The sequence below is a fragment of the Lepidochelys olivacea genome (assembly GCF_965140295.1).
Source record: "Lepidochelys olivacea isolate rLepOli2 genome assembly, chromosome: 1".
Lineage (NCBI taxonomy): Eukaryota > Metazoa > Chordata > Testudines > Cheloniidae > Lepidochelys > Lepidochelys olivacea.
In genome coordinates this window covers 189,605,484-189,632,982 of record NC_140411.1, presented here as the reverse complement: position 1 = coordinate 189,632,982, position 27,499 = coordinate 189,605,484, and the positions used below count along the sequence as shown (strand labels likewise).

Below are 27,499 nucleotides of genomic sequence, written 5' to 3'. Positions count from 1 at the left end.
GAAGATCGCTAATGGCTCAGATATCTCCTCAGTCAGCTCCTTGAGTATTCTAGGATGCATTTCATCAGGCCCTAGTGACTTAAAGATATCTAATTTGCCAAGTAATTTTTAACTTGTTCTTTCCCTATTTTATCCTCTTCTGATTTTACGTCATTTTCGCTGGCATTCACTATGTTAGACGTCCAGTCACCACCAAACTTCTTCATGAAAACCGAAACAAAGAAGTCATTAAGCACCTCTGCCATTTCCACATTTTCTGTTATTGTTCCGCCCCCCCCCCCCCCCCACCACCACCACCACTCCCCATTGAGTAATAGGCCTACCCTGTCCTTGGTCTTCCTCTTGCTTCTAATGTATTTGTAGAATGTTTTCTTGTTACCCTTTATGTCTGTAGCTAGTTCGATTTTATTTTGTGCCTTGGCCTTTCTAAGGGCATGGCTACACTTGCAGCTGTAGAGCGCTGTGAGTTAAACCCGTCTTCAGACAACACAGTAGGGAAAGCACTGCAGTCTGCCCACACTAGCAGCTGACAGTGCATTGGCTTGGCCACATTTGCGGCACTTGCAGCAGCATTGGGAGCAGTGCATTATGGGCAGCTATCCCACAGAGCACCTCTTCCCATTCTGGCGTTGTGGCTTGTGGGAAGGGGGTTGGGGGTGCAGGGCATTCTGGGTCCTGTCCCAACGCCCCATGATGCATCAGTTCGCATCCCAGCATTCCCTGTGCTTCCGTCCACATTTGGAGCCATCTTTCAATGTTTTTTGTACTGCGTGCTCTGTCTTCCCTTTCAGTCTGAAGGAATGGAGCCCAAGCTGCTGTGGAATATGCTGACGAGTCTCGCCGGCGCGTCATGTTTGGCAGTCGAGTTACTCCTTAAGATCCAAAGTGACAGGGAGGACTCCGATGATGATATCGACACGAGTAACGCCTATGACACGAGTTTTCTTGTGGCATTCACGGACATGCTCACCACCGTGGAACGCCACTTTTAGGTTCGGGAAACAAGCACTGAGTGGTGGGATCACATCATCATGCAAGTCTGGGATGACGAGCAGTGGCTGCAGAACTTTCGGATGAGAAAAGCCACTTTCATGGGACTGTGTCAGGAGCTCGCCCCCACCCTGCGGTGCAAGGACACGAGATTGAGAGCTGCTCTGACAGTGGAGAAGCGGGTGGCTATTGCAATCTGGCAACTCCAGACAGCTACCAATTGGTCGCTAACCAGTTTGGAGTGGGAAAGTCGACTGTTGGAATCGTGTTGATGCAAGTTTGCAGGGCCATTAATCGCATCCTGCTCAGAAGAACTGTGACTCTGGGTAACGTGCAGGACATTGTGGACGGCTTTGCGCAAATGGGTTTCCCTAACTACGGAGGGGCGATAGATGGCACGAATATTCCAATTCTAGCCCACCTAGCCTCTGAGTACGTTAATCGGAAGGGGTATTTCTCTATGGTTCTCCAGGCGCTTGTGGATCACCGTGGGTGTTTCACAGACATTAATGCAGGCTGGCCTGGAAAGGTGCATGATGCATGCATCTTTCGGAACACAGGCCTGTTCAGGAAGCTGCAAGCTGGGACTTTTTTCCCAGACCAGAAGATTACCGTAGGGGAAGTTGAAATGCCCATTGTGATCCTTGGAGACCCCGCTTACCCTTGTGCTGTGGCTCATGACACAGGGAGCCTTGACAGCAGCAAGGAGCAGTTCAACAACAGGCTGAGCCGGTGCAGAATGACTGTGGAGTGTGCTTTTGGTTGTTTAAAGGGCCGCTGGCGCTCTCTGTATGGGAAGCTGGACCTGGCCAATGACAGCATCCCTGCCGTTATATCTGCATGCTGTACCCTCCATAACATTTGTGAAGGGACGGGTGAACAATTCACTCAGGCATGGAACTCGGAGGTTCAACAAGTGGAGGCTGAATTTGAACAGCCAGAGAGCAGGACTATTAGAGGGGCCCAGCGCGGGGCTGCAAGGATTAGGGATGCCTTGAGGCAGCAATTTGAGGCTGAAGCCACCAATAATGTCTGGTGCACTGCATGGGAGTGAAGTGTTGTGGTTCCAATGTTAGTAGGAATCTGTGTTTGCTAAGCTGACTTGCAGTGCCTGTTGCTTTCCTGGGCTAAGGTATCTTTTACTTTATGCAATAATAATGAATGTTTTCCAACCCAAAAAATCCATTTATTGAAAAGAAACACAACTGCTTGGGAAACAGAAAGGGCAAAGGGGTGGTGTGGTAAACAGTAAAATCACAGATTTCCATATGTCCTGTCTGGAGTGCTGTGCAATGAGTGCTGCACTTCAGGATGGCTATACTGCATGGTGATGGGGGTTGAGTGCAGTGGTTAAGGGTTGTAGTTTTCAGGGCTGGGTGGTGAAGCTACAGGTGTTAGAGGCAGCTGCTGGCGGTAAGAACCTGGATGTTGGGGAAAGTGGATTGGAGGTGACATGGGGGCACAAGGGAAGAGTTTTGGGACAAGGGCTGCAGGGGGGGCGGGCTCGGTAGTAGTCCGCCTGCATGGCTACGAGCGCCTGGATAAAGTCCGCTTGGCGCTCCATTATTCTTATCAGCCGCTCCATGCTTTGGTGCTGGTGATCCGTTGGCAGAATGCGGATTGTCCTTTCGCTGTCCCGCCACTCCTGCACTTTCTGATTTTCATTACTTGAATGACACATTACTTCATGCAACATGTCTTCCTTGCTTTTACTTGGCCTCTTTCTGATTCTTTGGAGTCTTTCGGCCGGTGATAACACGGACGGCTGAGATCTCAAGGTTGCATCTGTAAAGGCAAAATGCAACACTTAACAGAGGCAGCATTGTTCACAGCAGACAGAGCAATGATTTCCTCCATACTTAAGGGCAAGCACAGTCTACACAATTGCATAATTTGGCCATCCCAAAGCGAGCATACATAACCCATGGGAGCCCCAAAATGGTGAGTAAGCACAGGCTCAAGCTGACTAATGGTTTCACGGCTGTACTGTCCTCTGGGTTTCTGTGCCTTGGGGAGAGCCAACAGCGGCAGAGGGCCCCTATACTGAACACTGTCCCCACATTTTCCACAGGAGTTCGTCCTGGAAGATATTTCTCTGCTGAGGGTGATCTGGGAAGCAAGGGAGGGTCTTCTACTGCAATGCAGCTTCCGCCCTGGGCCATATGCAGCTTGCCTGTGTACAGCAATGGTCCCCCCCACCCCTCACGGCACAGGAGCACAGACAAGTTAGCCTTACTGGGACAAGGACCACAGGTTTCTTTCTTCCAAGAAACCTGCGCAAGTGCTTTGCCCAAGTTCTGGCTGAGACCTTTGAAGAGATCACTGAGGCCGATTACTATATGTGAGAGAGCACATCAATGCCCTATTCTGCACCTAGGCATGCATGCATGCAGACCTAACCCTCCTTGCCCCAAGAGCCTGCAGCGAATAACTTCCTTCCCAAAAGAAAAGCCACTTATCAGGAACCTCCACTGGTGTTTGTCCTTCCCTAGGCACCGGCCGCCACAACTGGCTACCTTCCTCCTGGCTTGAGAACAGCTCTTGGCTGCATGCATCTAGAGATTCCGGGGTGTCTTCCTCCACCTCAGCACCCTCACTCCCGCTTTACTCTTCCTCCTCATCCTGCCTTGTTGCACTGGCCTCTGAGGTGTCCATGGTGGTGCTCGGAGTGGAGGTGAGGTCGCCCCCAAGTATCGTGTCCAGCTCTTTGTAAAAACGGCAGATCGCGGGGGCACCACCGGAATGCCGGTTTGCCTTGCGGGCTTTCTGGTAGGCACTCCGCAGCTCCTTCACTTTAATCCTGCACTGCACAGCGTCCCAGTCATGGCCTCTTCCATCATGTCCCTTGATATCTGCCCAAAGGTATCGTAATTCCTACGGCTGCAGCGCAGCTGGGACTGGACAGCTTCCTCCCCCCAAACACTGATGAGGTCCAGCACCTCGCCATTTCTTCATACTGGGGCTCGCCTGTCGCGTGGCAGCATGGTCGCCTGGAAAGATTCGCTGAGAGCACTCCACGCCTAGCTGAGCAAACAGGAAGGGGATTTTCAAAATTCTCAGAGAATTTAAAGGGCGGGTTTGACGGTTGGTCACCCGAGGGCAGGGCAGTAGAGTTCAAAGTGATGACCAGAGTGGCTAGAACAGGCATTGTGGGATACCTCTGGAGGCCGATCAGAGCGCAATATAGGGCCAGGGCATCCACACTGACGCCGTAGTGCTCCAGCGGGGGCGCAGCAAACATTATTCCGCTCGCCGAGGTGGAGTACCAGCGGCGCTGTAGCTGCGGAGTCAGAGCACTCTACGTGCCTTGCCAGTGTGGACGGGGAGTGAGGTACAGCGCTCTGGGTGGTTTTATTGTGCTGTAACTCACAAGTGTAGCCAAGGCCTAATTTTGTCCCTACATACTTGTGTTGTTTGTTTATATTCATCCTCTGTAATTTGACCTTTTCTTCCACTTTTTCTAGGACTCTTTTTTTATTTTTAGATCATTGAAGACTTTCTGGTTAAGCCAGGGTGGTCTCTTGCCATACTTCCTGTCTTTCTTATGCAGTGGGATAGTTTCCTCTTGTGCCCTTAATAACATCTCTTTGGAAAACTGCCAACTGTCTTCAATTGTTTTTCCCTTAGACTTGCTTCCTATGGGATCTTACCTACACAGCTGTATCAAAGTAATTTGTAATGTAGACATAGCCTCAGTGGTTGGAAGAGTCAGACCACCAGCAGTTACTCAAAGCTTTTGCCCATGGCTGGCAAAGCTGCTGTTCCTGCCTTGGACCCAGCCCTGTACCTGTCTTGCCTCACTCCAGCAAACCCATTTCTGACCCTTGGCTCCAATTCCTGACTTCTTACTCCAGCTCTCACCGTTGGCTCTGGCCTCTGACTCCAGTTCTGACTTTAGGCTCAGACCCTGACTCCAGCTGTGACCCTTGGCTCAGGCATCTAGCCTCTGACTCAGGTTTTGACCCTGGGCTCTTATGTCCTGTTCTAACCATTAGGCACAACCGCCTACATCCCAGTCCCTGACAGGAAAGGATGGTAACACAAATGCCTTAGTTTAATAGCAGCTCTATATACCATCAGCAAGGCCCAAAATAGAATCTGTGGGCTTACTGGCAACTAGTGAGATCACCCAGGTCAGGCAATACTGAAATCCTGACCTTTATAGTCACAGTCCAGAATTGCAGGGAAGACTAGTTAGAAAGCCATCCCAATAGCCTAGTGTGTCATTGGTGAGGGGCTTGACTCACTATGGAGGGGTCTACCTTACAAAGAGAGGGGTGGAAGTCCCTGAGGTAGTAATAGCCATCCTGCTAACATGGCAATATGAGTGTATGTGTTGCGAGAGCAACCCATAGGTAAGTTCTGAACCTCTCATCAGCAATGGCCTAGTCCCTGAATTTCTTGGGTAAACTCCACACACACAAACACACTGTCTTCAAAACATTTTTTGTACACTCAGGTGTACTACTGCAACTTTATTTGAGTTGTGTGCAAACCAACTATTGTCATTCAGATGAGTTAGTCACAGCTGGGAGAGAGTCCACAACAGGCTGATCATATAGAATGTGCAGAGATAAGTATCCTGTTGGTCGATTTCATGTTTGGTAGACACCAAGAATGCCTTTCTTCTTCTTTTTTTAATTATATCTGTTGGCAAAATCTTCATGTTCCATTCTCATTTTATTGCTCATATTGTTACTTAAAAATCAATAAGTTCCAAGCAGTTACAAGTAACAACACATTAACCACCACGTGTGTGTACATAATATGGGTGGGAAGGATTAGTGCAGGAAGAGAGGGGATGGGTTTTTAAAGTGCCAAGAGATTGTTATAAAGAGGAAAGATGGGAAAAACAGACATGTAACACTATACAAAAATGCTTTGAGTGGCCTTTGAACACTTAATTGTTTATAATTGGGTATATTCTGGTTTTTTTTAATCGAGAAGGTTGGAAAATACCTCTCAAATTATGCAATCCAGTTTGCTCATTTATGTGGGATAATGATAAAGGAAGAACCTGCATGTGTTTACTCAAACCCAGGTTAGATAAATGCATTTTATCTGGTTCTAGTTTGTACAGGGTTTTTATCTCTATACAAGTAACACTGTATAGGATAAACATTCCTCTGTCTCTCCAGTAATAATAATCTCTGTCCTTCTTTGTACAAGTACATTGATTAAAAAATGCTGCATATGATTCAGACACCACCTGTCCCAGTATTCCAGATAGGTCAAAGCTGATCTTTCAACAACAACGGAATAGAAGGCATGAGAAAATTATATAAACAAAGACTTTCAGCAAAATATACACAATAGAGTGCTGTAATGGAAGTTTACTGTTGATTATCTATGTAGCAAGGGTGGTGGTGCTCAGGATACGTATACAGTAGCAAAACAAAAGAACAGCAGGGCAAAGTGTGGAGAAGGCAAACTCTTTGCTTCGTTTTAGCTGATGTTCAGTTCCTCTATTTCAGGAGCACCATATATTCCAAAAAATAAGAAAAAAGGTGATGGCTATGAAAATAATAGAAAGGCAGTGGTGTAATTGTTTATGTACATGACTCAGGAACCCTGGCTCTGGTTCAGGAGCCTTGGATGGAATTTGGGATTACAAAGGTGGCCCCCTTAATCCTGGGACTGCACTGTGTTGGGCCATTCACCAAGTACAAGTGAGAGTATATTTAGAGCTGTTCTAATTTGCTCTGGTTGCCCATGATTTTATAGAGCTCTATGGCAGCTGTGTGTCATCTAGCTGTAGTGATGCCTCGGACATGACATGCACCCTGTGACCAAGTGGGAATTGTCTTTAATCTTTATATGAATCATAAGTGTGCCTCAGTTTCCCTCTGTATGTGGAATTATTAACCAAGTGGGTGCACAAGGGTTAACACTGCTCCTGGAACAGTGCAGGGGGTGGGTGGGTGTGATCTTGCTGTCCGGGGTGGGGTGAGGATGGAAATGATTAGGATCATTGAAGAACTGACTGAAACTGGCTCAGATTAACAGAAGGTCTAGCAAGACAAAGAAATGCTCCAAGCACCAAACAGTCAACACATACCAGCAGAAAACGCTGGCAGGTGGGACTTGTCAACTGAGCTGGAGAAAACAAAGGAGGGTTTTTTTTGGGAGGGACTCAGGAGCCTGACCCATATTGGAGGGGGAGAGAGACAGAGATGGAGTGCAGCCCAGCTTGGCTGGCCCATCAGGGCACTGGTTTGACTAAGGTGGATTATGGCTTAATGTCTGCCTTTCTGTGTTAGCCTAAGGACTGTAAAATTTTGTATGCCAGGTGACAAATAAATTGTTACCTTGTTTTACAAAGGCTTCCTGTATCCCTGTGAATACTCACTGAGAGCACTGCACCCTGAGGGGATACAGAACAAGCCTCCCTAAGTAGTTTGGCTTGGCTGGATTTGCTGCAGGGAGCCATGGAGAGACAGGGAATGTTAGTACTGACCACTCAGTCTTGGAGGCCACGGACCTGCACCTGTGGAACTGTGAGAGTCCTTGGGGCCTAGCACACTAAAGGGGTCACTCCCAGGAGACTGGTGACAGGCTGGGGCCTGGACCAGACCCAGTGACTCCATGACACCCTCTATGCTAGTCACAGGCATGGATGGTAGGTGGTAACTTAGTAACTATAATGATGATTCTGTGCCTCCTGATGATCTCTCTTCACTGAAGCAATCCTTCTCTGATCAGCCAAACCAACTTTAGGGCAAGTTTGCACCTGTGGGATGGTGCAAAGCTAGTTTTAATGTACTAAATGGTATCTGCTAACATTGTATGGGTGCACCACTCTGCACCATTTAAACCTGCTGATACCCTGTAGATACGCTGAGACATGGTACTGTAGCCACTTGAGTTTTTAGAACTGTGTTTTGGCAAGCTTGTCTGTTAACTCCAGGCAGATTGTTTGAATCTGTTTAATAGACAGTCCTGTCATTGATTCTCTAAAAACAACATAAAGTAGCCTGTGAACCAGGTCTGATTAAAAAGACAAAGTTTCATGGGATCAATTCTCCTTGTCTGTTTAGTGGAAGTGTTGAAACCTCTGAGTGTTCACTGAGAGCTGATGCAGCAAAGCACTTTAAACATGTGTAGTCCCATTTGACTTCAATGGGAATACTCCTGTGCTTAAAGATACGCACATATTTAAGTGCTTTGATGGACTGGGGCCAGAGGACTCAGAGCCTTGCAGGCTTGATCTTTATATGAACAAAATATCTAAGAAAAGACCTAGGTATGGGTGCAACAATAACTGTATTGAGAGAAACTTTCAATGAGGGTGATGTAGTGAGACTGTGAAAGAGAGACTAGAAGAAGAGCTCTGTGTAAGCTCGAAAGCTTGTCTCTCTCACCAACAGAACTTGGCCCAATAAAAGATATTACCTCATCCACTTTGTCTTTCTAATATCCTGGGACCCACGTGACTACAAAAGAATATATGGAAAAAATGTAGAACGTTGTGAATTTACTCTTCCCTAATGCCCTTGGTGAACCCTCCCTCCCCCTCCACATCAGTCATCTGTTCTCACTTTGTAGCTAGGATAGGGTAGTTGCGTGATGAATTGTATCACATTACTAAGAGTTCATTATTTTTACAAAATATCTTACAGAATATTCACTGCTATTAAGTATTATAAAAAATGAAACCTAGAATACATTGGGTCAGAATTACATTTGTCCATGCTATCAGTGTAAAGCAATTATAATGTTGCTTGAAAAACTGAATTTGGTAACTTCCTGAGACTTGGGGCATCTTCATTACATAAGAATGGCCATACTGGGTCAGTCCAAGGTCCATCTAGCCCAGTTTGCTGTCTTCTGACTGTGGCCAATGCCAGATGCCACAGAGGGAATGAACAGAACAGGTAATCAAGTGATCCATGCCTTGTTGTCCATTCCCAGCTTCTGGCAAAATATACGTACATATAAATTGCCTGGGATTATGTCATTATAAACGTCATACTTACTTTTATTCTTCATATCCCTTGAATGTATGCTCTTGTAAGTAAATATGTACAGTAAAAACTTTGTTATGTAATGTGTTTGGGAAATGGGGGGTGCCGGTAAGTCAAAAATTCCGGTTAACTAAGAGAGAGGGAGTTTGGGTGCAGGAGGGGCTGGGGATTGTGGTGCGAATGTGGGCTCTGGGAGGGCGTTTGGGTGCAGGAGGGGTTTCGGGACACCGGATCTGGGCGGCGCTCACCTCAGGCGGCTCCCCGCAAGCGGCGATATGTCTTTGCTGCTCCTAGGCGGAGGCGCACCCAGGCAGCTTTGTGTGCTGCCTCTGCCTGCAGGTGCCACCCCCACAGCTCCCATTGGCTGTGGTTCCCGGCCAATGGGAACTGCAGAGCCAATGTGCGGGGCAGGGTGGGGGCAGTGCACAGAGCCCCCGTCACTGTTCCTCCGCCTAGGAGCAGCAGAGACCTGTCACCATTTCCAGGGAGCCACGCAGAGCCAGGTAGGGAGCCTGCCAGCCCTGCACCAACCAGACCCTATTAAAGATCAGATGCCGGTTTATAGAGCTTTCAGATTGGTAAAGTGCTGGATAACACAGCTTTTACTATAGCTGTGTGGAGGGGTTGTCCTATTGCAACAGGAGAATGGGAGTGGAACAGTTACATTAGCTCACCTATGTTTTGAACACAGTAGAGAAAGTACAACTAATGCTTAATACCTATTTTTCTGCTTGGAAAATAGGATAGCATGTTCCAGTAGTTGCAGATGCTTCAATTGCATAACATTCAATGATGATAAAAACACTGAATTCAAGTTCTCTCTTTTGGTAATATAAGAATGCTAATCTAGGTCATCAAGAGTCTGCTCAGCAATAACTGGACTATTTGGTCCTAAATACAATATTTGGCACCAGCGGACACACACTTATTGTTCTCTACTTTGGAAGGTAGTCTCCACTTTTAGGGGAAAACAAAACAATCCAAGAGCCACATTTTCTGCAGAGAGAGCTTTTGTGTTTACGTTTTTTATTTATTTATTTGCAGTGTGACTCATCTAGTATGTACCAAGGGCTCTGTAAAAACAATGTTGTTTACTTACTAAAGCAGAAGGTTTAGAATGTTGAAACACATGGAAGATTTTTTTTAAAAGACTAATTTCAGGTTCAGTTTTGGAAGGTGGAGGAATGTTTTTGTTTTGTTTTTACTGTGGCTAGAAAGTAAAGCTGTGTTTTCTCCTTTGTTTATTATAAGATATTTGCCTCAGAACTAAATACAAGTTAACTCTTGATTCACTGCACGTATTGCAGGATTCTACGGTAACCTGTCCAAGCGAGGCTGGTGCTAGAACAAAATTAATCTGGTATCTGTCAGTATTATACTTTAAAGATGTTGGCTTTTGTCTGTAAAAAAAGCAACCAAAAATGCTAAAAGTTTTAGAAAACATGGCTTATGAAGGAGAGGATAAAGGGTAGAGGGAAAAAATGATGATGGGGTAGCATTCTAATGGGCTATAAATACATGTCATAAGAAAAAGACACTCAAATTTGGCCAAGTTATAAATTTCTGTCTAGAAAAGAATCTCAATTTGGACATGCTTAGAGATTTGTTAGTTTGGCAGCTGAAGTCTTTGAAGATTCCATCTGCACTGAGCATGCTCCGTTTCCTCATAGCTCCAGTGTGCCAGCCATAATGTGCATGCACCATCCCCATAAAGCAACTGAGCGTGCTCTGTCCCAGTGTTGCAGGCAGGATTTTGTATTTTTTTAAAGAGTAAATATGTGCAACGTGCTCCTTTTTTAACCAAAAAAACAAAGAAACAAAAAAAACCCACAACCAACCAAACAAAAAACCTTTCACCTTTGCTTTTAAATTGCATAATGCAGTGCCTCTTGTGTTAAGTAACTCTGCCTAATGCAGGTCTTTAAAATAGTTAAATGTATTTTTGTTTTTCAGCTTTGCAAGTAAGGAAAATGAATCCATCAGTGTGAAAAGTGATAAAAAGGAAAGAATGCTTCTCCCTGAGCTGTTAAAGGTATGATTTTATTTGTTAATTTTCACTGAGCCAGTGTTTACTGCTTGCCTTCCTCCTTCCCCCTTTTTAAGTAGTATTATTAGTACTGTTGTTATTTAATATTTTAACGGTGGTGTGCCTAGAGGCCACAGTCAGGAATTGAGTCTCCACCGTGCTAGGCACTGATACACAGAACAGGACGGTGTCTGCTTCAAGCCCCTGATAGAAAGTTTACTTGGTCGTGCCTCAGTGAAAGGGGCTGGACTTGACGACTTCTTGAGGTCCCTTCCATCCCTACATTTCAATAATTCTGAAGTCCCTACCCTTGCTTACAATCAAAATCAATGCAAATTTAATGCTAATGAAACATGCAGGATTCACAGTCCTGGAGAAGAAAGTTATAATTTTATCCAAGGAACAGGAATTTTGCCAAGTGCCTCCCTAATGATTCTTCCATGTGAACTAGAAGTACCAGTCTTCCCTATGCAGTGATGGCTTCATTTTAAAACCAACAATCTTGAGGGGCTTCAAATCACACAAGTTACCAACCAAAACAACTGTATGATCTTTCTGCTGTAATCCTTGTCCTCCTCTTCTCCCTCGTTACCAATGTTAAACATAAGAACGGCCATACTGGGTCAGACCAGTGGTCCATCTAGCCCCGTATCCTGTCTTCTGACAGTGGCCAACATCTCATGCTTCAGAGAGAATGAACAGGACAGTTATTTAGTGAGTCATCCCCTGCAGCATCTCAGAGGTTTAAGGTCATGGGGTTGTGTCCCTGATTATCTTGGCTAATAGACATTGATGCACATATCCTCCGTAAATGTATCTAATTCTTTTTTGAACCCATTTATAGTTTTGGACTTCACAACATCCCCTGGCAGTGAGTTCCACAGGTTGACTGTGTGTTGTGTGAAGTACTTCCTTTTGTTTTCTTAAACCTGCTGACTATTAATTTCATTGGGTTACCCCGGGTCTTGTGTTATGTGAAGGGATAAATGACATTTCCTTATTCACTTTATCCACGCCATGCATGATTTTATAGATCTCTATCATATCTTCCCTTAGTCTTCTCTATTCCAAGCTGAACATAGAATCATAGAATATCAGGGTTGGGGGTTGGACCTCAGGAGGTTATCTAGACCAACCCTCTGCACAAAGCAGGACCAATCCCCAGTTTTTTCCCCAGATCCCTAAATGGCCCACTCAAGGATTGAACTCACAACCCTGGGTTTAGCAGGCCAATGACCAAACCACTGAGCTATCCCTCGCCCCCCCCCCCCCCAACAGACAATTCCAGTCTTTTCAATCTCTCCTCATATGGAAGCTGTTCCATACCCCTAATAATTTTTGTTGCCCTTCTCTGTACATTTTCTGATTCTAATATATCTTTCTTGATATGAGGTGACCCTTCATCTTACTGTGTCTTAATTTATGCCCCAATCCTGCAAAAGGACCATTAGTCTCATGTGATCAGGACCTTCTATTGTAAGAGGTTTGGGATAGGAACACTGTTTTGCCTGCAGAGTGCCAGTCATGTTTATTTCACGGTATATATAATTACATACAGTGCTGCTACTCTCTGTGCAACTTTTCTCAAGATTGCCTCTGCCCCTCCGTACCTCAGCCCTGATCAAGTGGGATGACTTTTAGGGGTAAGAAGGCAGTTCATTCTCTAGTCACATCCATTCAATTTTTGGTGTGTCTGCTCAGACAGTTCATGAGAGTACAAGTTAGTGCAAACTATGGTGTGGACACCTGTCATTTCAGGTAGGCCACTGCACAGAAGATGACTTTCAGATGCTACAGACTTGCACTGCATTTATTATTGCTGAGTGTTGAAAATATAAGAGAAAGAAATGGACCTTTCCCAAAAGACTTACAATCTATGTCTGACCTACAATACGGACACAAAACATGCTAGTGAACCAGGTGAGATACAGTCTCAGAACAGTGGCTCTTTTCTTCCTTTTTTAAAAAACATACACACACCCAATATCTTTCTACAGTGGATTATTGGTGAAAAGCTTTACATAAGAAGTTGGTTTGAGGAGGGATTTGAATGAAAAGAGAGGGTGTTTGGTGTGTCTGAATAGAACTGTTAGAAGTATAAGGGGTATATAGGATGAAATATGAAAATGAGATGGTTTCTAAGGGAAAGAATGAGCAGGATGTGTGGGTGGAGCAAAGGGACCATCAGTTGTTTGAACCGGCGACCTAGTGGTTTCTTGTTTTTACTGATGATTGTGTTATCCTGGTTTAAAACAGAACAAAAAACCCCACCAAACCTCATTTGTTTTTTACCTTGCAAAGAATAATACTAATTCAGCAATTATCATTTTGGTTAGAAGTCTATTGTAATTTACAGCAAATAATGAAATTCTCTATGCAGAGTCTGCCTCAGCCATCTTTTCTGCAATGTTCTACTAAAGATTGGTGTGAAAGAAAATTCTGTCAGAGGGTTCTGGCTGCAAGGAATCTAAACTTAAATACTCTCCATCATGTTGGTAGAGTTCCTTGTTTAATAATTTCACAAGTTGTGGTTTTATAATGTGCATTACATTATTTCTTGTGGTAATTCATTGTGCCTGTGTCTGAGAGTTGGCTTTGTAAAGAAGGAGCAGTGTTCATATTGTCAGAATGCTGGACATTTGCTGGATATCTCAAGGATGTCTGTGAAGTTACAGTTAAACTGCTCTTCCTCAGTGCCCTTATGTGACTTACCTGGTGGGTCCTTAGAGCATCCCTGGATGTTTCTTTCTAGACTGTGGCTCAAAATAATTGTTAGTGTATTTTAGAAGTGTGTGGTATACAATGCCAAATAAACTATTTTCTAAATATGCAATTTACTAAAATTACAGATAATTGGATAATGTTGAGATGGAGGGGAAAAAAGATTGATTTTGCTTAAGGTTTAAAGTTAATTGAAACAGGGCCTCATTGTACCGTATTTGATGTCAACCAAGTTGAGCTGTCTTGTGTAAAGATCCTTAATAGATAAAGTATTGCTACCCAGATCAAAGAAATTGTTGAGAGAGACTCAACGGTTCAGCAATTTGAATCATGGATAATGGTTGGTGTTGGAAGACGGACGTTCCAGTTTTATTGGATTAGATCACTAGATATATATTTTTTTTTAATTCTTCGGAATAGTCCTTTTACAGTTGCCCTTTCACAAATAATTGAGATTTCTAGGTTATGTGCATACACCCATGCACATATGGGTGGAGCGTGGCCCATCAAACTAACAGTGGGATATGGAGTCTGTGACTTGTTCAGATCCAGTTGAGGTTAGTTGTGGATAACACTCACTACCATCTGAATCAGTATGCATCCGATGAAGTGAGCTGTAGCTCACGAAAGCTTATGCTCAAATAAATTGGTTAGTCTCTAAGGTGCCACAAGTACTCCTTTTCTTTTTACCATCTGATGACTATTTATTAGCCTGTATAAAATCAGTTGGTCATCTGTCACATTCCTGGTGGACACATGTCCATGTGATGGTGTTTTTGAACACTTATTAATGGTCTCAACAGAGAGGACAAGGATAGAATAGCTTGGAGATTAGACGTCCCTTTCCCTCCAAAGTAGAGGTCATCCCTACAAATCAGAGTTGATAAACTGGCTGAAGTGAGGTGAAAAATGTGTACAGCTGCTGTACTTCTGTGTGGCTGTATGGAGGTTTTCAGTTCCCAGTGCTGTCAGTTTTGCATCTTTCACGCATACTAAATGTTTTTCCAACTTTGATGAAAGCCCAAAGGGGGAAGTTTATGTAATACATTAATGTGGCCATCTTCTGAAATTCTAAAATCATTCTTTTAGCTATTTACTTGGGAAAGTATGTTAGTCAGCCTTTATTTGATCAATATCCAGGAAACGTTTTTGAAATTTTATTTGTTATATGCATTGACCTCACCCTTTAATTCACTCCCAGAAGGTACAATGCTAATTGACATTACTTATTTGCAGATTGTGTTTGCTTCCGCTCTATGAGCCAGGGCTGTAAACATGGTTCTTTCTCAATAAATGTTCCATTTAGAAAGGCAGCTTTTCAATGCCATTGTTATTAATAAACATATAGCTCCATAGAGGCATATATAGTGCTTGAGTATTTTTAGTGTCTGCATTGCAGTACAAAATCAGTGTCCCAAACCTATTCATTTCTTTTGTTGTCATTATTTATTAGTACTTAAAATGGGCCACTTCTTTTTTTTCCTGGAACGGATATTAAATTTTTTTTGTTTCATCTTAAAATGTGTGTGGGATTTTTTTTGACAGCTTTTCTATAAACCTCTTAAAACAGTGATTTATAGTTGAAATGCAGATCTACTGACCTTCAGCTTTACCACCAGCTGCTCCACACCGTGATGAGCTCCAGGCCTGAAAATGACTTGGTGGTTCAGTTTTGATGGAGAAATTGCAATGTTTTAAACATTAAATATTGTATCATTTAAAGATAACATAAATATGGCCTTATTTGTGCTCTTGCCATAATGCTAGAACTCAATGTCAAGGAGCGTGACCTTGGAGTGTGACGTACAGCTTTTAATGGCTTAATTAACGTATGTTATGAAGACAGCTGTACATTTTTGTTGCCTTCACAGATTATCTGCACCTAATGGGCCTGAATCTCATCTCATTTTCACCTGTGTAAATTCCACCCCTGTAAAATGTGTCACATCAAGATTTGGACCAATATCTTCGCAAGTTTACTAAATGCTTTTTTAAAGTAAAGTTCTAATTTATGTTGGCTTTGAATGTGTTAACACATTCAAACATTTCTCACCTGGAGTGTGGACTCTTGCTGGATACCTGTTTATGGGACTTAATTAGTGAAGTTGGAGAGATGAACTACTTTACTTTTGAGAGAACAGGGGGCTGGAGCAGTACTGCCAAATGTGAATGTTCAAATATCATGAAGCTGCCTTAAAAATCGTGAGATTTTTAAAAAATATGTGGCAGACTTTTATTTGCCTTCTGGCTTTGAGCTTTTAGGGTTCACATTTTCAATCTTTTCTCTTCAGCCAGAAGGTCTAGAAACATGGTTTTTGTTGTTTTTTTTTTTTTTAAGCTGAGATTCTCACATTATCACATGATTCCAGAAGCTAGGATTTTAAAATAAATGTCAAATTATGAGATTTGCAGTAAAATCATGAGAGGTGGCAACATTGCAGCTATTCAGGAGGATAGGATAGGCTATGCAGGAGGATTCTTCCTAAAATCTCTTAATTCTGTAATGGTGACATTCACCCAGATTCAGAGAGCGTGTCTGATGAGGCCCTTCAGAAAGAAGAAGCTTGGGCCCAAGCTCCCTCACCAGAGGTGGCATGAGGGACATTGGGCAGAACTTTGAACAAGTTGGTACCAGAAGACACAATATCTGCACTTTATATAGTCTGCTGGTAGGATCTGTGTGTGAGTGAACATCATACCTTCCCACCCCACTTATTATATGCAGCCTGATTGCTCAGTCTTTGCGGAAGGAAAAGATGAATTTCACACTTACTGAATGAATAATTTTAAAAAGTCAAAAGAAGCATCAGTTATATGGTAATGGGCTACCAAAAAATGCACCTCAAAACACATTCATTGATAAAAGAAACAGAACAGTTATATTGACAGGATTTATAGATAAAAGAGAATAAGCGAGGCAGTTAATTCATGTCTTTCTAGTTACTATGGTAGATCTATCTCTGAAGAAGAGAAATGAGTACTAACTTTCGATCTTCAATCAGAGAGATTTACTGTAGCGCCAGGCAAAAATCAGGAACAAGAAACTTGAAATAACCATCCAAATATCAATGGAATTTTATTTTAAAACTTCAGTTTGTCTTTCTAGAAGCTGTTATTGCTTTCAGGTTTTCCCTTAAAGGTGATTTATAAAGAATGTTGTGTTTTATATGAGGCCTTTTTTGCTGTCTTTTTATTTAAGAAAACAAAAAAAACATTTTTCCCTGCTTGTTTTCTGACCTCAATAACATTGTCTGGTCTTCCTCAATTTTGATAGGATATCTTCTGAATGTGTTAGCAACTTCTTATTGTGAACTTGTGGCACCCTAATTGAAAGAGCAAGGGGGGTGAAACTTTATTACAGACCATCTTGTGTCCAGAATGTTGACTGGCCTTAAAATTAAGTACTTGTTAAAAGCAAATGGAAAAATTAAACTGATTAAAAATCCCTTCCTATTGCTGAACTTTCATTTTAACTAAAGCAATGTCGTCATTTCATTAGTTTTCTAATCAGTCATCAAAGTCTTCCTGGGCAAATAAGGCGAGAATTGTTAATATAATAAAAAGCAGAAAAAAGTTTTTGTTTTTTTGGCTATTTTTAAACATCAAGCCTTATTAGGTCTTCTTTATGCAGAATAAAAAGACCTAAAAGGTGCATGAGCCAGTTATTTTCTTTCACAAAATATCTTTACAAGATTAATTTCACTCTTAAGATACTGGATTCTCATTCTTTGGTTAGCTTTTAATGCATTTTTTTTCTGTGGTGTGTTTTGATTATCTTGTGTTTTTAATAGTGAGCTGTAGTTCACGAAAGGTTATGCTCAAATAAATTTGTTAGTCTCTAAGGTGCCACAAGTACTCCTTTTCTTTTTGCGAATTATTTTAAAGTAATTACAGAATAATAGGTTTTAGGGCTGGTAGAGACTTCTTGTTTTGTTATCTCCTCTAGCCTCTTTTTAACCCCCATCACCAAAAAACTACTCCTAAATGCTAAATCCATCTTTGTCTTGAATATAATTAGTGAAGTGCAGCACTTCCTTAGTTAATACTGTACTTATTTATTGTCTAATTGCCTTTATTGTTGGGAAAAATTAAAACAGAATACCCCAAGAAATATTTCTAATCTTATGCCTTTCCTCGTCTCATAATTCCACCTCCTCCTGGTTTGTCCTGGAAATATAGAGACACAGTAGTTAATTACATCAGTCTCTCAAGAATACCTAATTTTTTTCTTTCACACTGTATGGAAAACAGAAGTCTGCTTCATATGTGAGATCCATGTGTTGCAGTGTAGCCCACACAGTGCAAAGCAAATGGAAGACAGTATCAAAAGGGGCAAGACTCTTTTTCTTCTCTGATGAGAGAAAATATGCTGACGGTAGCTTTCCCATAGCTATTCTCTGTGGGAATATATAGGTCTGCCAACTATTCCAACTATTTCTTGGTGAATTTTGTTTAATGTACAGTGTTTGAACAACTGCAGCACATAAAATTAAGCTAAAATTGGATACTCATGGAAAAACTTGTAAAATAAAGTGAAATTTGTTAAAGCCTTAACCCTGATCTTTCTCTCTTGGCATGGCTTCTCACAAGGTCACACAGGTTGATGCAATAGTCTGTAATCATGCTACTTTGTAGATTTGTGGTGCCTTTCATACAAGGATCTCAAAACATTTTACTTACGCTCATGAATAAAGTTGTAGAGCAATGCTGTGAGGTAGGTAAGAATGCTGTGCATTTCACATAGGTAAACTGAGACACTGCTAGGTTAAGTGACTTGTCCAAGGTCATGAGATGAGTTGGTGAAGTCTTGATTCCCAGTCCTCTCCTTTTACCATTAGATCAGACTGTATCTCAACCACAAAATGATACATTTTAAGCAGGGTTGTCAATTAATCACAGTTAATTTATGCGATTAACTCAAAAAAATTAATCGCAATTAAAAAAATTAATCTCGATTAATTGGAGTTTTAATTGCATTGTTAAACAATAGAATACCAATTTAAATTTATTAAATATTTTTGGATGTTGTTTTTTTACATTTTCAAATATATTTTCAATTATAATACAGTATACAAAGTAGAAAGGGCTCACTTTATCATGTTGTTTTTATTACAAATATTTGCACTGTAAAAATGGCAAACAAAATAAATAGTATTTTTCAATTCACCTCATACAAGTACTGCAGTGAAATCTCTTTACGGTGAAAGTGCAACTTACAAATGTAAATTTTTTGTTACATAACTGCACTCAAAACAAAAAAAAAAAAGTAAAACTCTAGAGCCTACAAGTCCACTCAGTCCTACTTCTTTTTCAGCCAATTGCGAAGACAAACAAGTTTGTTTACCTTTATGGGAGATAATGCAGCACGCTTCTTGTTTACAATATCACCTGAAAGTGAGAACAGGCATTCACATGGCACTGGTGTAGCCGGCATTGCAAGATATTTACATACCAGATACGCTAAACATTCGTATGTCCTTTCATGCTTTGCCCACCATTCCAGAGGACATGCTTCCATGCTGATGATGCTTATTAAAAAAATAACGCATTAATTAAATATGTGGCTGATCTCTTTGGAGGAGAATTGTATGTCTCCTACTCTGTTTTACCCACATTCTGCCATATATTTCATGTTATAGCAGTCTTGGATGATGACCCAGCACATTTTGTTCATTTTAAGAACACTTTCACATTACATTTGACAAACTGCAAAGATGATACCAGTTTGAGATTTCTAAAGATAGCTACAGCACTCGACCCAAGGTTTAAGAATCTGACATGCCTTCCAAAATCTGAGAGGCATGAGGTGTAAAGCTTTCAGAAGTCTTAAAAGAGCAACACTCCGATGCAGAAACTACAGAACCCAAACCTCCAAAAAAGAACATCAACCTTCTGCTGGTGGCCTCCGACTCAGATGATGAAAATGAACATGCGTCGGTCCGCACTGCTTTGGATGGTTTATTGAGCAGAACTGTTATCAGCATGGACGAATGTCCCCTGGAATGGTGGTTGAAGCATGAAGGGCCATATGAATCTTTAGTGCATCTGGCACGTAAATATCTTGCGATGCCAGCTAAAACAGTGCCATGCGAACGCCTGTTCTCGCTTTCAGGTGATATTGTAAACAAGAAGTGGGCAGCATTATCTCCCGCAAATACAAACAAACTTGTTTGTCTGAGCGATTGGCTGAACAAAAAGTAGGACTGAGTAGGCTTGTAGACTCTAAAGTTTTACATTGTTTTATTTTTGAATGCAGTTATTTTTTGTACATAATTCTACATTTGTAAGTTCAACTTTCATGATAAAGAGATTGCACTACAGTACTTGTATTGTTTTTTACAGTGCACATATTGGTAATAAAAATAAAGTGAGCACTGTGCACTTTGTATTCTATGTTGTAATTGAAATCAATATGTTTGAAAATGTAGAAAACATCCAAAACTATTTAAATAAATGGCATTCTATTATTGTTTAACAGTGCGATTAAATTTTTTAATAGCTTGACAGCCCTAATTTTAAGTGATAATTTGCTGAGGAATAATGGTAATAAAATTAAAATGTATGAATATCCTTGCAAGGTGTGCTCCCGCCACAAAGTCCTGTGTAATAAAACAAATAGTTAACAATGGATTGTCATGGTGCTGTCTAGAATTTATGCTTCATAATCGGTGTTCATTTAGGGAGGGAGTTAGTCTAGTCTGAAGTATCTCACTGTTATGGCTGGAAGCTATGTCTTTTGTTCATGGAAATCTGTGTTTTAATGTTTTTAATATTTTAATTTCATTCACTTGTTGGGATAATAGAAGAGATTGTACTCTTGGCAGATTGACACATACCCTGCTAAATTAGCGCCTCTGGCAACTTGAACTGCTGCTCACTCAGTTACTGAGAGAAATCCGCAATCAATGGTCACAAATAGCTGCTCTTTATATTTAATAAGTAAACCCTGTGGCCAAACTGACTGTCTTTAGGGTACTACTGTATCCTTGGGACTTGATCCAGCACACCAATGGGACTATTTATGGTAGCAGTGAACACTGAGTCCAATTGTGTGTGTTGGATCAGCCCCTTAGCCATTAATATGTCCTTAATCTTGGTTTGAGTCAAGTTATTTGTCTTAAATTATATTATTGGATTACCCTTCCCCACTAGCTGGGTTGCAAATGAAATGAGATTAGAGGCAGGGGGAATGGAAAGTGAAGAAAGTCTTTTGGGGGCAGTGCTTCCTGTATTGTGCTCTCAAAGAGATGGGCAGTTGTGCGTGAGGGTTCCAGCAACAACAAAGGCTTATTGGATGTAAAGACAGTGGAGTCTTGCCTCATTAATTTGGATATCCTAGTGCCACAATATATAAATTTAAAAGACAGAACAGGAGCAGTGTTGCTTGTACAATGCCTAGCACAGTGGGATCGTGATCTAGATTGGAAGCTCTAGGAGCTACCGTATTGCAAAAGATAAAGAAAATAATTAACAAAAATATCTTCTTAGAGCACAAACAAATGTGAGGCAAGGGGGAGAATATATGAAGGAGAAGATTGATACGTTCGTGTGTTGGGAAATGATAGCTTTGCATAGCTTGTTATCAGACTTAATATGTGCATTAAAATAATACGCGTTGACTTGCTGCAATTTAAATGTTTCTCAGGAGTTTTGCTGTATCAGCATAGGCATGCCTGTCTGCAACACTCCTTATTGTTAAAGACTTAGAAGCCTACTTTCATATGGAACCCCCCAGTTACCCTGAATTGTGTAAGTGATTCAGTGTTTGTGCAAGCAGGGACTACCAAACAGCTTTTCACTGGGCCATGAATCACGATTAAAACTAAGGGGCACAATCTTACAGGCTTTCTGTGCACAGAGCTGCCACAGTAGGAGCTTTGTGTGTGGAGAGTATACAGGACTGGACTCCTGGTCCCCAGAAGTGCAAGGTTAATTCACTAACTAACCCACTGTGGTGTCTGGCTCCTGAAAACATATCTTCCTCTTTAAAATAAATGTTTTTACAAAAACTGAAAGTAGAGGAAATCTGTTGTGAATTAATAAATGTTGTCAATTAGTAAGTAAACGAAGCCAAAAAATTCTTACCTAAAGTACTTAGTTCCTGCTAGATGGGAATTTAGTAATGTGCTCTCCTTTGGGCTTCATCTCCATGCTACTTGTAAACTTCGACTAGTGCAGAATATGGCAGCCTGCTTGCTTGGAAGTGCCATGTGCAGAGATAACTTCACTGCTGCATTCAAAGAGCTACCCTGCTTTCTAATTCACTTCCAGGAACACTTCTAGTGGATGGAGTTGACCTGTACAGCAACAAATGGCATGCTGGCTAAAATAGACACCAGCACATCCCCTTGTGATGCTTCAGCAGTTGATCAGAAAAAGGTCTGGGAAGCACGTGGGATTCAGGAAGGGGCCTTCAGCTGTGCTGCTTGTATTTCCCCCTTCTTGATCTGAGAGAGGCAGAGCTGTGTAAGAGCACATTGCAAGGCCTTTCTTTTACCAGGCTTTTGTGAAAGGGTTGATCTTAGTGATTTTGAAAGGGTGTATGTAGGCCTAGAGGGGTGACCAATGAATATTGGAGGTGGGGGGGATTGATTTGTGGATGGATGGGTAACTGATGAGCCCATGGGGATGAGTGTGGCATAAAAACCTGAATACAATAGAAAATCTTGCTTACAGATTGTCCTTGTTGGTTAACTGAGCAAGGAATATAGTTTCATTTTACATGATTTAGAATTGTTGTTCTGCATGTGCCTAGATCAGTGGTTTGGTACACTAAAAAAGTTTAAATAATTACGTGTAATTTTAATTAAAATGCTGGTACCTGGCACACTGGTAAATGTTTGAGAAAACATTTTGTAAAAACAAAATACCTTCCTTTAGCACTGACTGTCATTAATCTTTGCTGAAGAGTAAGGAGAAAAGGCCTTTTTTGTATACATGGTATGGAGATTACTGAAGTGTAAATTAGGAAGGTTCTACTTTTATGTTCATTTGCAGTGTTCTGCTTTTTTCAATACCATAGCCTGAAGAAGGGGAATCATACCACAAAACTAAACATGTTAATAACTGAGCTTATGAAATAGCAGAGTAAACATACTCCACTCTTTGAAGGAAAAAAGTAGTAAAATATTTGGCTGGAGGTCAAAGATCAATGTATTTAACGGTAAGGAAAAACTCTTAAGTAACAAGTTGCCTGCCTCTCATCAAAATTATCACTGGTCTCCATGTCTAAAAGGAGGCACTTCATTAAAATACTGCTTTTCATCACCCAGGCTTGTCAGTCATTGGGTAGTCCTTGTACAAAACTCTTATTCTGTCTACTTAAAATAACTAGCATAGCACTCAGTATGCCCATCTCAATTATCTAAAAGGGATATGTCCTCAAATAGAAACAGCACAAGGGAGTTAATGAAAATACTGACCTACTGCATGGGTAGGATAAGTGAGTGTTAGCTGTTACACAGTAGAGTTGCTTGTTCTTATCCAAACGTATTGCTGATATAAAGATCCTACACAGATTTATATTTATTCAGATTCTTCCTTCCCTGTCCTGTTGATCAGAATAAGTTCTTACGAATTACAGCTAAGGAGGGGGTGGGCGTTTTCATACCTTAACATGTTAGTTTGAGAGAGACAGAGCCTACAAGGACCTCCCCATAGAAGGAAACGCAAAAAGGTATTTCACTTGCAAGCAGGCGTGGACTCTTGGTCTCTGAGACTGTATGTTTTTTTGCAGAAACAGTCCTTTGTCTTTTTGAGCTGATGAAGGACAAGAGCCTAATTCAATCTCTCTGTTTGGGGAATCCCCTCTCCTTGCCCAAACCAGTGGTCAGAGATCCTGCTTTACAGAAATGAGTGATAGCTAATTCTAGAAAAAATTGATTAATAGGAAGAATTGGTAACCTCAGATAAAGGATGTGAATCGATTTGCCCATTTAAAAGGCAAATATGCATGTTTCCCTTATGTAATCTTTGTTACATAAGTAATTCATTGGTTTTTAATAAAGTCCATCTTTAAGGCATGATCCTGCAACCCTCCCTCATGTGACTAGTCACACTGACTGCACTGGGACTACTTGCACATGAGTGAAGTCTACTCACATACAGTAAGGATGAAAGAACTGGGTCCTGTGTCCCAAACCACTTCACAGGCTTAACTAATAAGTCTTTTCTACTGGCTTGCAATACCGTTCTATGAAAAACTGCTCCATGCTTCATCTCCTATTTTTGCCAGCTCAAATTATTTTTGTTCTGTTTCCATCATACAGTGCTTTACCTTCACAACCATTGTCCTGTGAGCCTCAAAGCCCAAGCCTGTTTTTCATAAAAGTAGCCTTTCAAGACATCTGTTAAAATCAAAAGTACTTTTTTAAATTGTAAGTCCTCAATAATGGGGCCAATTTCTGCAACAGAAAGAAGTAGAGGTATCTTAAGTAGCAGAACAGAGTAAAGGAGATTAGACAAAGCTCTTAAGAATGGTCTCGTAAATAGCAGAGCAGCCAGAAGTAATGCACTGCCTAGAGGCAGTTTAAGGCTTTTTGGAGTAGAGTCTGAAAATTGATGTATTGGTTCTGTTTCAACATTATTATTCATGTTTTTTTTAAAGATTTCTCAAAATGCAGAGAAGAACCACTCCATGGAAGATCTAAGCAACTCTGTTATCACAGAGGAATTAAAAAAGGCTAATAGTCTTCCCAGTTTGGCTCCTGGCCGCAAAACAGCAGATCGTGACAGACAACCCAAAGAAGGCTTTTTCCAGTTCCTTGGAAGCTTATTTAATATTGGATCAAAATCATCTTTGGGAGAATCTAAACAGTCTACCCTCCAAGATGGACACAAGAGACCTGGAAAGGATTTGCAGACCCAAACTGCCCTTCAGGAAGATGGAATCACAAAGCATCGGAAAACTGAAATATTTGTCATTTCTACTGCTGGAACAGAAGAGGTAGCAGTGCCTAAAGAAGAGCCTGCCTTGGTTAATATCAGGGAGGTTGGTTCTCAGGATTTACAGAGGGGACAGGAACAAGCTGCTGATGCACTAATGTAAGTTCTAAAATTTTAATACTTAATTTTAATATTAAAAATGTCTAATGGCTGCTGTGACTAGCTCTGCCATATGTTTGGTAGATGCCCCATATCTGCAGACCTATGACAGTCCGGGGTGCAATCCAGCTCAGTGAGGGGCTGTGTCACCACCTGCCATGCAACCTTGGGTGCCTCACAATGCTTTCCTGCTGTAGCTCCCACCTAGGCCGCTCACAAACAGCATTCAGGTCACACCCTGAGTGTCTGAATAGCTGCATCCTGCCAGCCACACATCAGTCACACTCTGGCTTCCAGCAGCCTTGGTTACTACTTGCCAGGTGACCCCAACACACTCCCAGTCCCGGATTTTCCCATAAAAACATGCGTTCTGCACTGTCTAGCCCTCTCCTGGATAGTCCAGATATATTCGGAAAGATGCTCCTCTAAAGGGATCAAAATACAAGTCTGCTACCTTAAATGGAATTACCCAAACATTTCACAACACTGGATTAGTTGTAATTAAAGAATAAAACAAGTTTATGTAACTACAAAGAGAGAGAGATTTTAAGTGTGTACAAGTATAAGTCATTAAAGTCAAATAGTTACAAGAGACATAAAGATAAAACACTTTCTAAACTTAACAAACTAGACTTGATCAAGGTGAAGTTCTTACCACAGGTTCACAGTAACATTGCTGACCAAATTCTCAGGTCAGGATCTGCTCCCAAAGTCTAAAGTTTGTTTTGTTTTCTTAGGTGAAAAAAGAGAGAGAGCAATGGATAGGGAGAGATAACTTGGGATGTTTTTGTCCCTCGCTTTTATAGTTCAGTCACCCTTTGAAATGTATTTTCCTGAGAGTTACCCCTTAGATAAAGTTCATTCCTGCTATGAGGACAGAGACAAGGAGTCTGGTTGAGAAACAGGCTGCAGGCTGTTTCTTCTCACCTCTGTTTGCTGAAATGCAGATTTTCCTTGCCTCCTATCTTCTTCCCCTCACTGTCTGAGGACCCTGTTTAAAACTTATATGTACATTTGGGTAAATTCACATTCCTTTGCTTAAGGCAGCCCTGTTTAACCAGTTCTGCCTAATCAATGGGTTCGAACATGTGCCACCAACATGGGAGGGGACATTTTCCTCAAGTATTAGAATAGTAGGGTAAGGGCTGGAGGGATCAGATAATCCTGAAGCACATTCAGTATTTCATGGGTTTAGAAGAAGGGAGGAATGAATTTATTTTCTTCCATAGCCTTATTTAGGCAATAACTATCAGGATTTTGTGTGGCCTTTTTATGTAACATATTAATTTTAATATTTTTCCTGTAGATATGTTCTTTCTTTTTTTGCAAATAAGGATCCTAGATTTTAAAATCCTTGGTTATGTCCTATAATAACTTCTGTACTTTTTGTTTCCCTTTATTCCTGAGAATTGTTTTGTAACCTCACAGGTTACAAAAATATATAAAAATAGGTATTTAGCCTAAATTTGGTACATCCTTGACAATCCTGTTACATTTCCAACGGTACATTAAGTGCAATATGTTTCCACTTTGCATTTAGCAGCTAGAAAATAAACTAAAGTAGAACGTCAGAGTTACAAACACCAGAATTGCAAACTGACCAGTCAACCGCATACTTCATTTGGAACCGGAAGTACACAAACAGGCAGTACCAGAGGACCGCCCTCCCCGCCCCAAAAAAGCAAATACAGTACAGTACTGTGTTAAACATAAACTACTACAAAACAAAGGGAAAGCAGCATTTTTCTTCAGCGTAGTAAAGTTTCAAAGCTGTATTAAGTCAATGTTCAGTTGTAAACTTTTGAAAGAACAACCATAACGTTTTGTTCAGAGTTATGAACAACCTCCATTCCTGAGGTATTCATAACTTTGAGGTTCTACTGTAGTGGATATTGTCTCCATTCTGTATTACAAAATCCGTATTATGTCCCTTGTAATGGGACAGATTGTACTATCCGGGTAACATCTGTTATTGACTGCTGGGTGTGTCCGCGTGTGTGCGTGTGCATTGCAATATATGGGGGGAGGTGTATAAGTGTGAAACAAATGCAATGTATCCTTTTAAATAACTAGCTTCTGGTTAGTATTTAGGTGTGAAAATACCTAAGGGGAAATAACACCTAGGATTTAAGGATGAAAGGGGTACTTAACATACTTTTTTTTTTTTTTTTGACTCTTGCATTAAGTATATTCACCTAGTGTGTAATGTTTCAATTCCATTTGGGAAATTGGTATCTTTCTTAATAACATTTTGATACCTGCTTAAAAGAATTGCTTCCATATTGAATCACTTCTGGGATATTACTCTTGTCATTTGTCTGTAGCTTTGACAGGCAGTCTTCTAACTGCAAATGCTGAGGATGTGGCATCTGTGCAAATGTCCTTATGCTGTAGAGACTGAGATTGTGGTAATCAGGGCTCAAAAAAAAATTCTTGAAACCTAGAGAGAGGCTGAGGCAACTGCCAGTCTGGACCTTGTATTGCCACCCCCACAAGGCTTCACCCTCTGCAATTTAAACAAACAGTTGTATACTCTTTAGCCTGAGCTGTATTTAATTGTAACACAATCAACCAACTTTTACACAGATGGATTATTGTGGTAGAGCACAAAAAATGCAAGGCTCTTTCAAGACAGAAGATGCAGTCCATGCCTTGAAAAGCGTACAATCTATTTAATGAACTTTACACCTTTTAACTTTTTTAGAATTTAACTTGCTTTCCCTGCTATTCCGTGAGCCCTCAAAGCGTATCTGCT

The 27,499-nt window shown here is 41.3% G+C and overlaps 1 protein-coding gene across 3 annotated transcripts in view; it reads left to right on the top strand.

The window, feature by feature from the left end:
* Positions 1-27,499, top strand: part of CRYBG3 (crystallin beta-gamma domain containing 3) — a 125,000-nt gene that overhangs the window by 19,132 nt on the left and 78,369 nt on the right. For 2 of the 3 annotated variants that reach the window (XR_014712057.1, XM_084631060.1), the window contains exons 2-3: positions 10,908-10,986; positions 24,308-24,744. Coding sequence is in view for 1 of the 3 variants with exons in the window: in XM_084631060.1 (XP_084487186.1) it covers positions 10,908-10,986; positions 24,308-24,744 (516 nt within the window). In the remaining 2 variants the exon portion in view is untranslated. Of the gene's footprint in view, positions 1-10,907; positions 10,987-12,864; positions 12,901-24,307; positions 24,745-27,499 lie in introns of those variants that run through there. The other variant, XR_014712058.1, reaches the window with a different exon arrangement.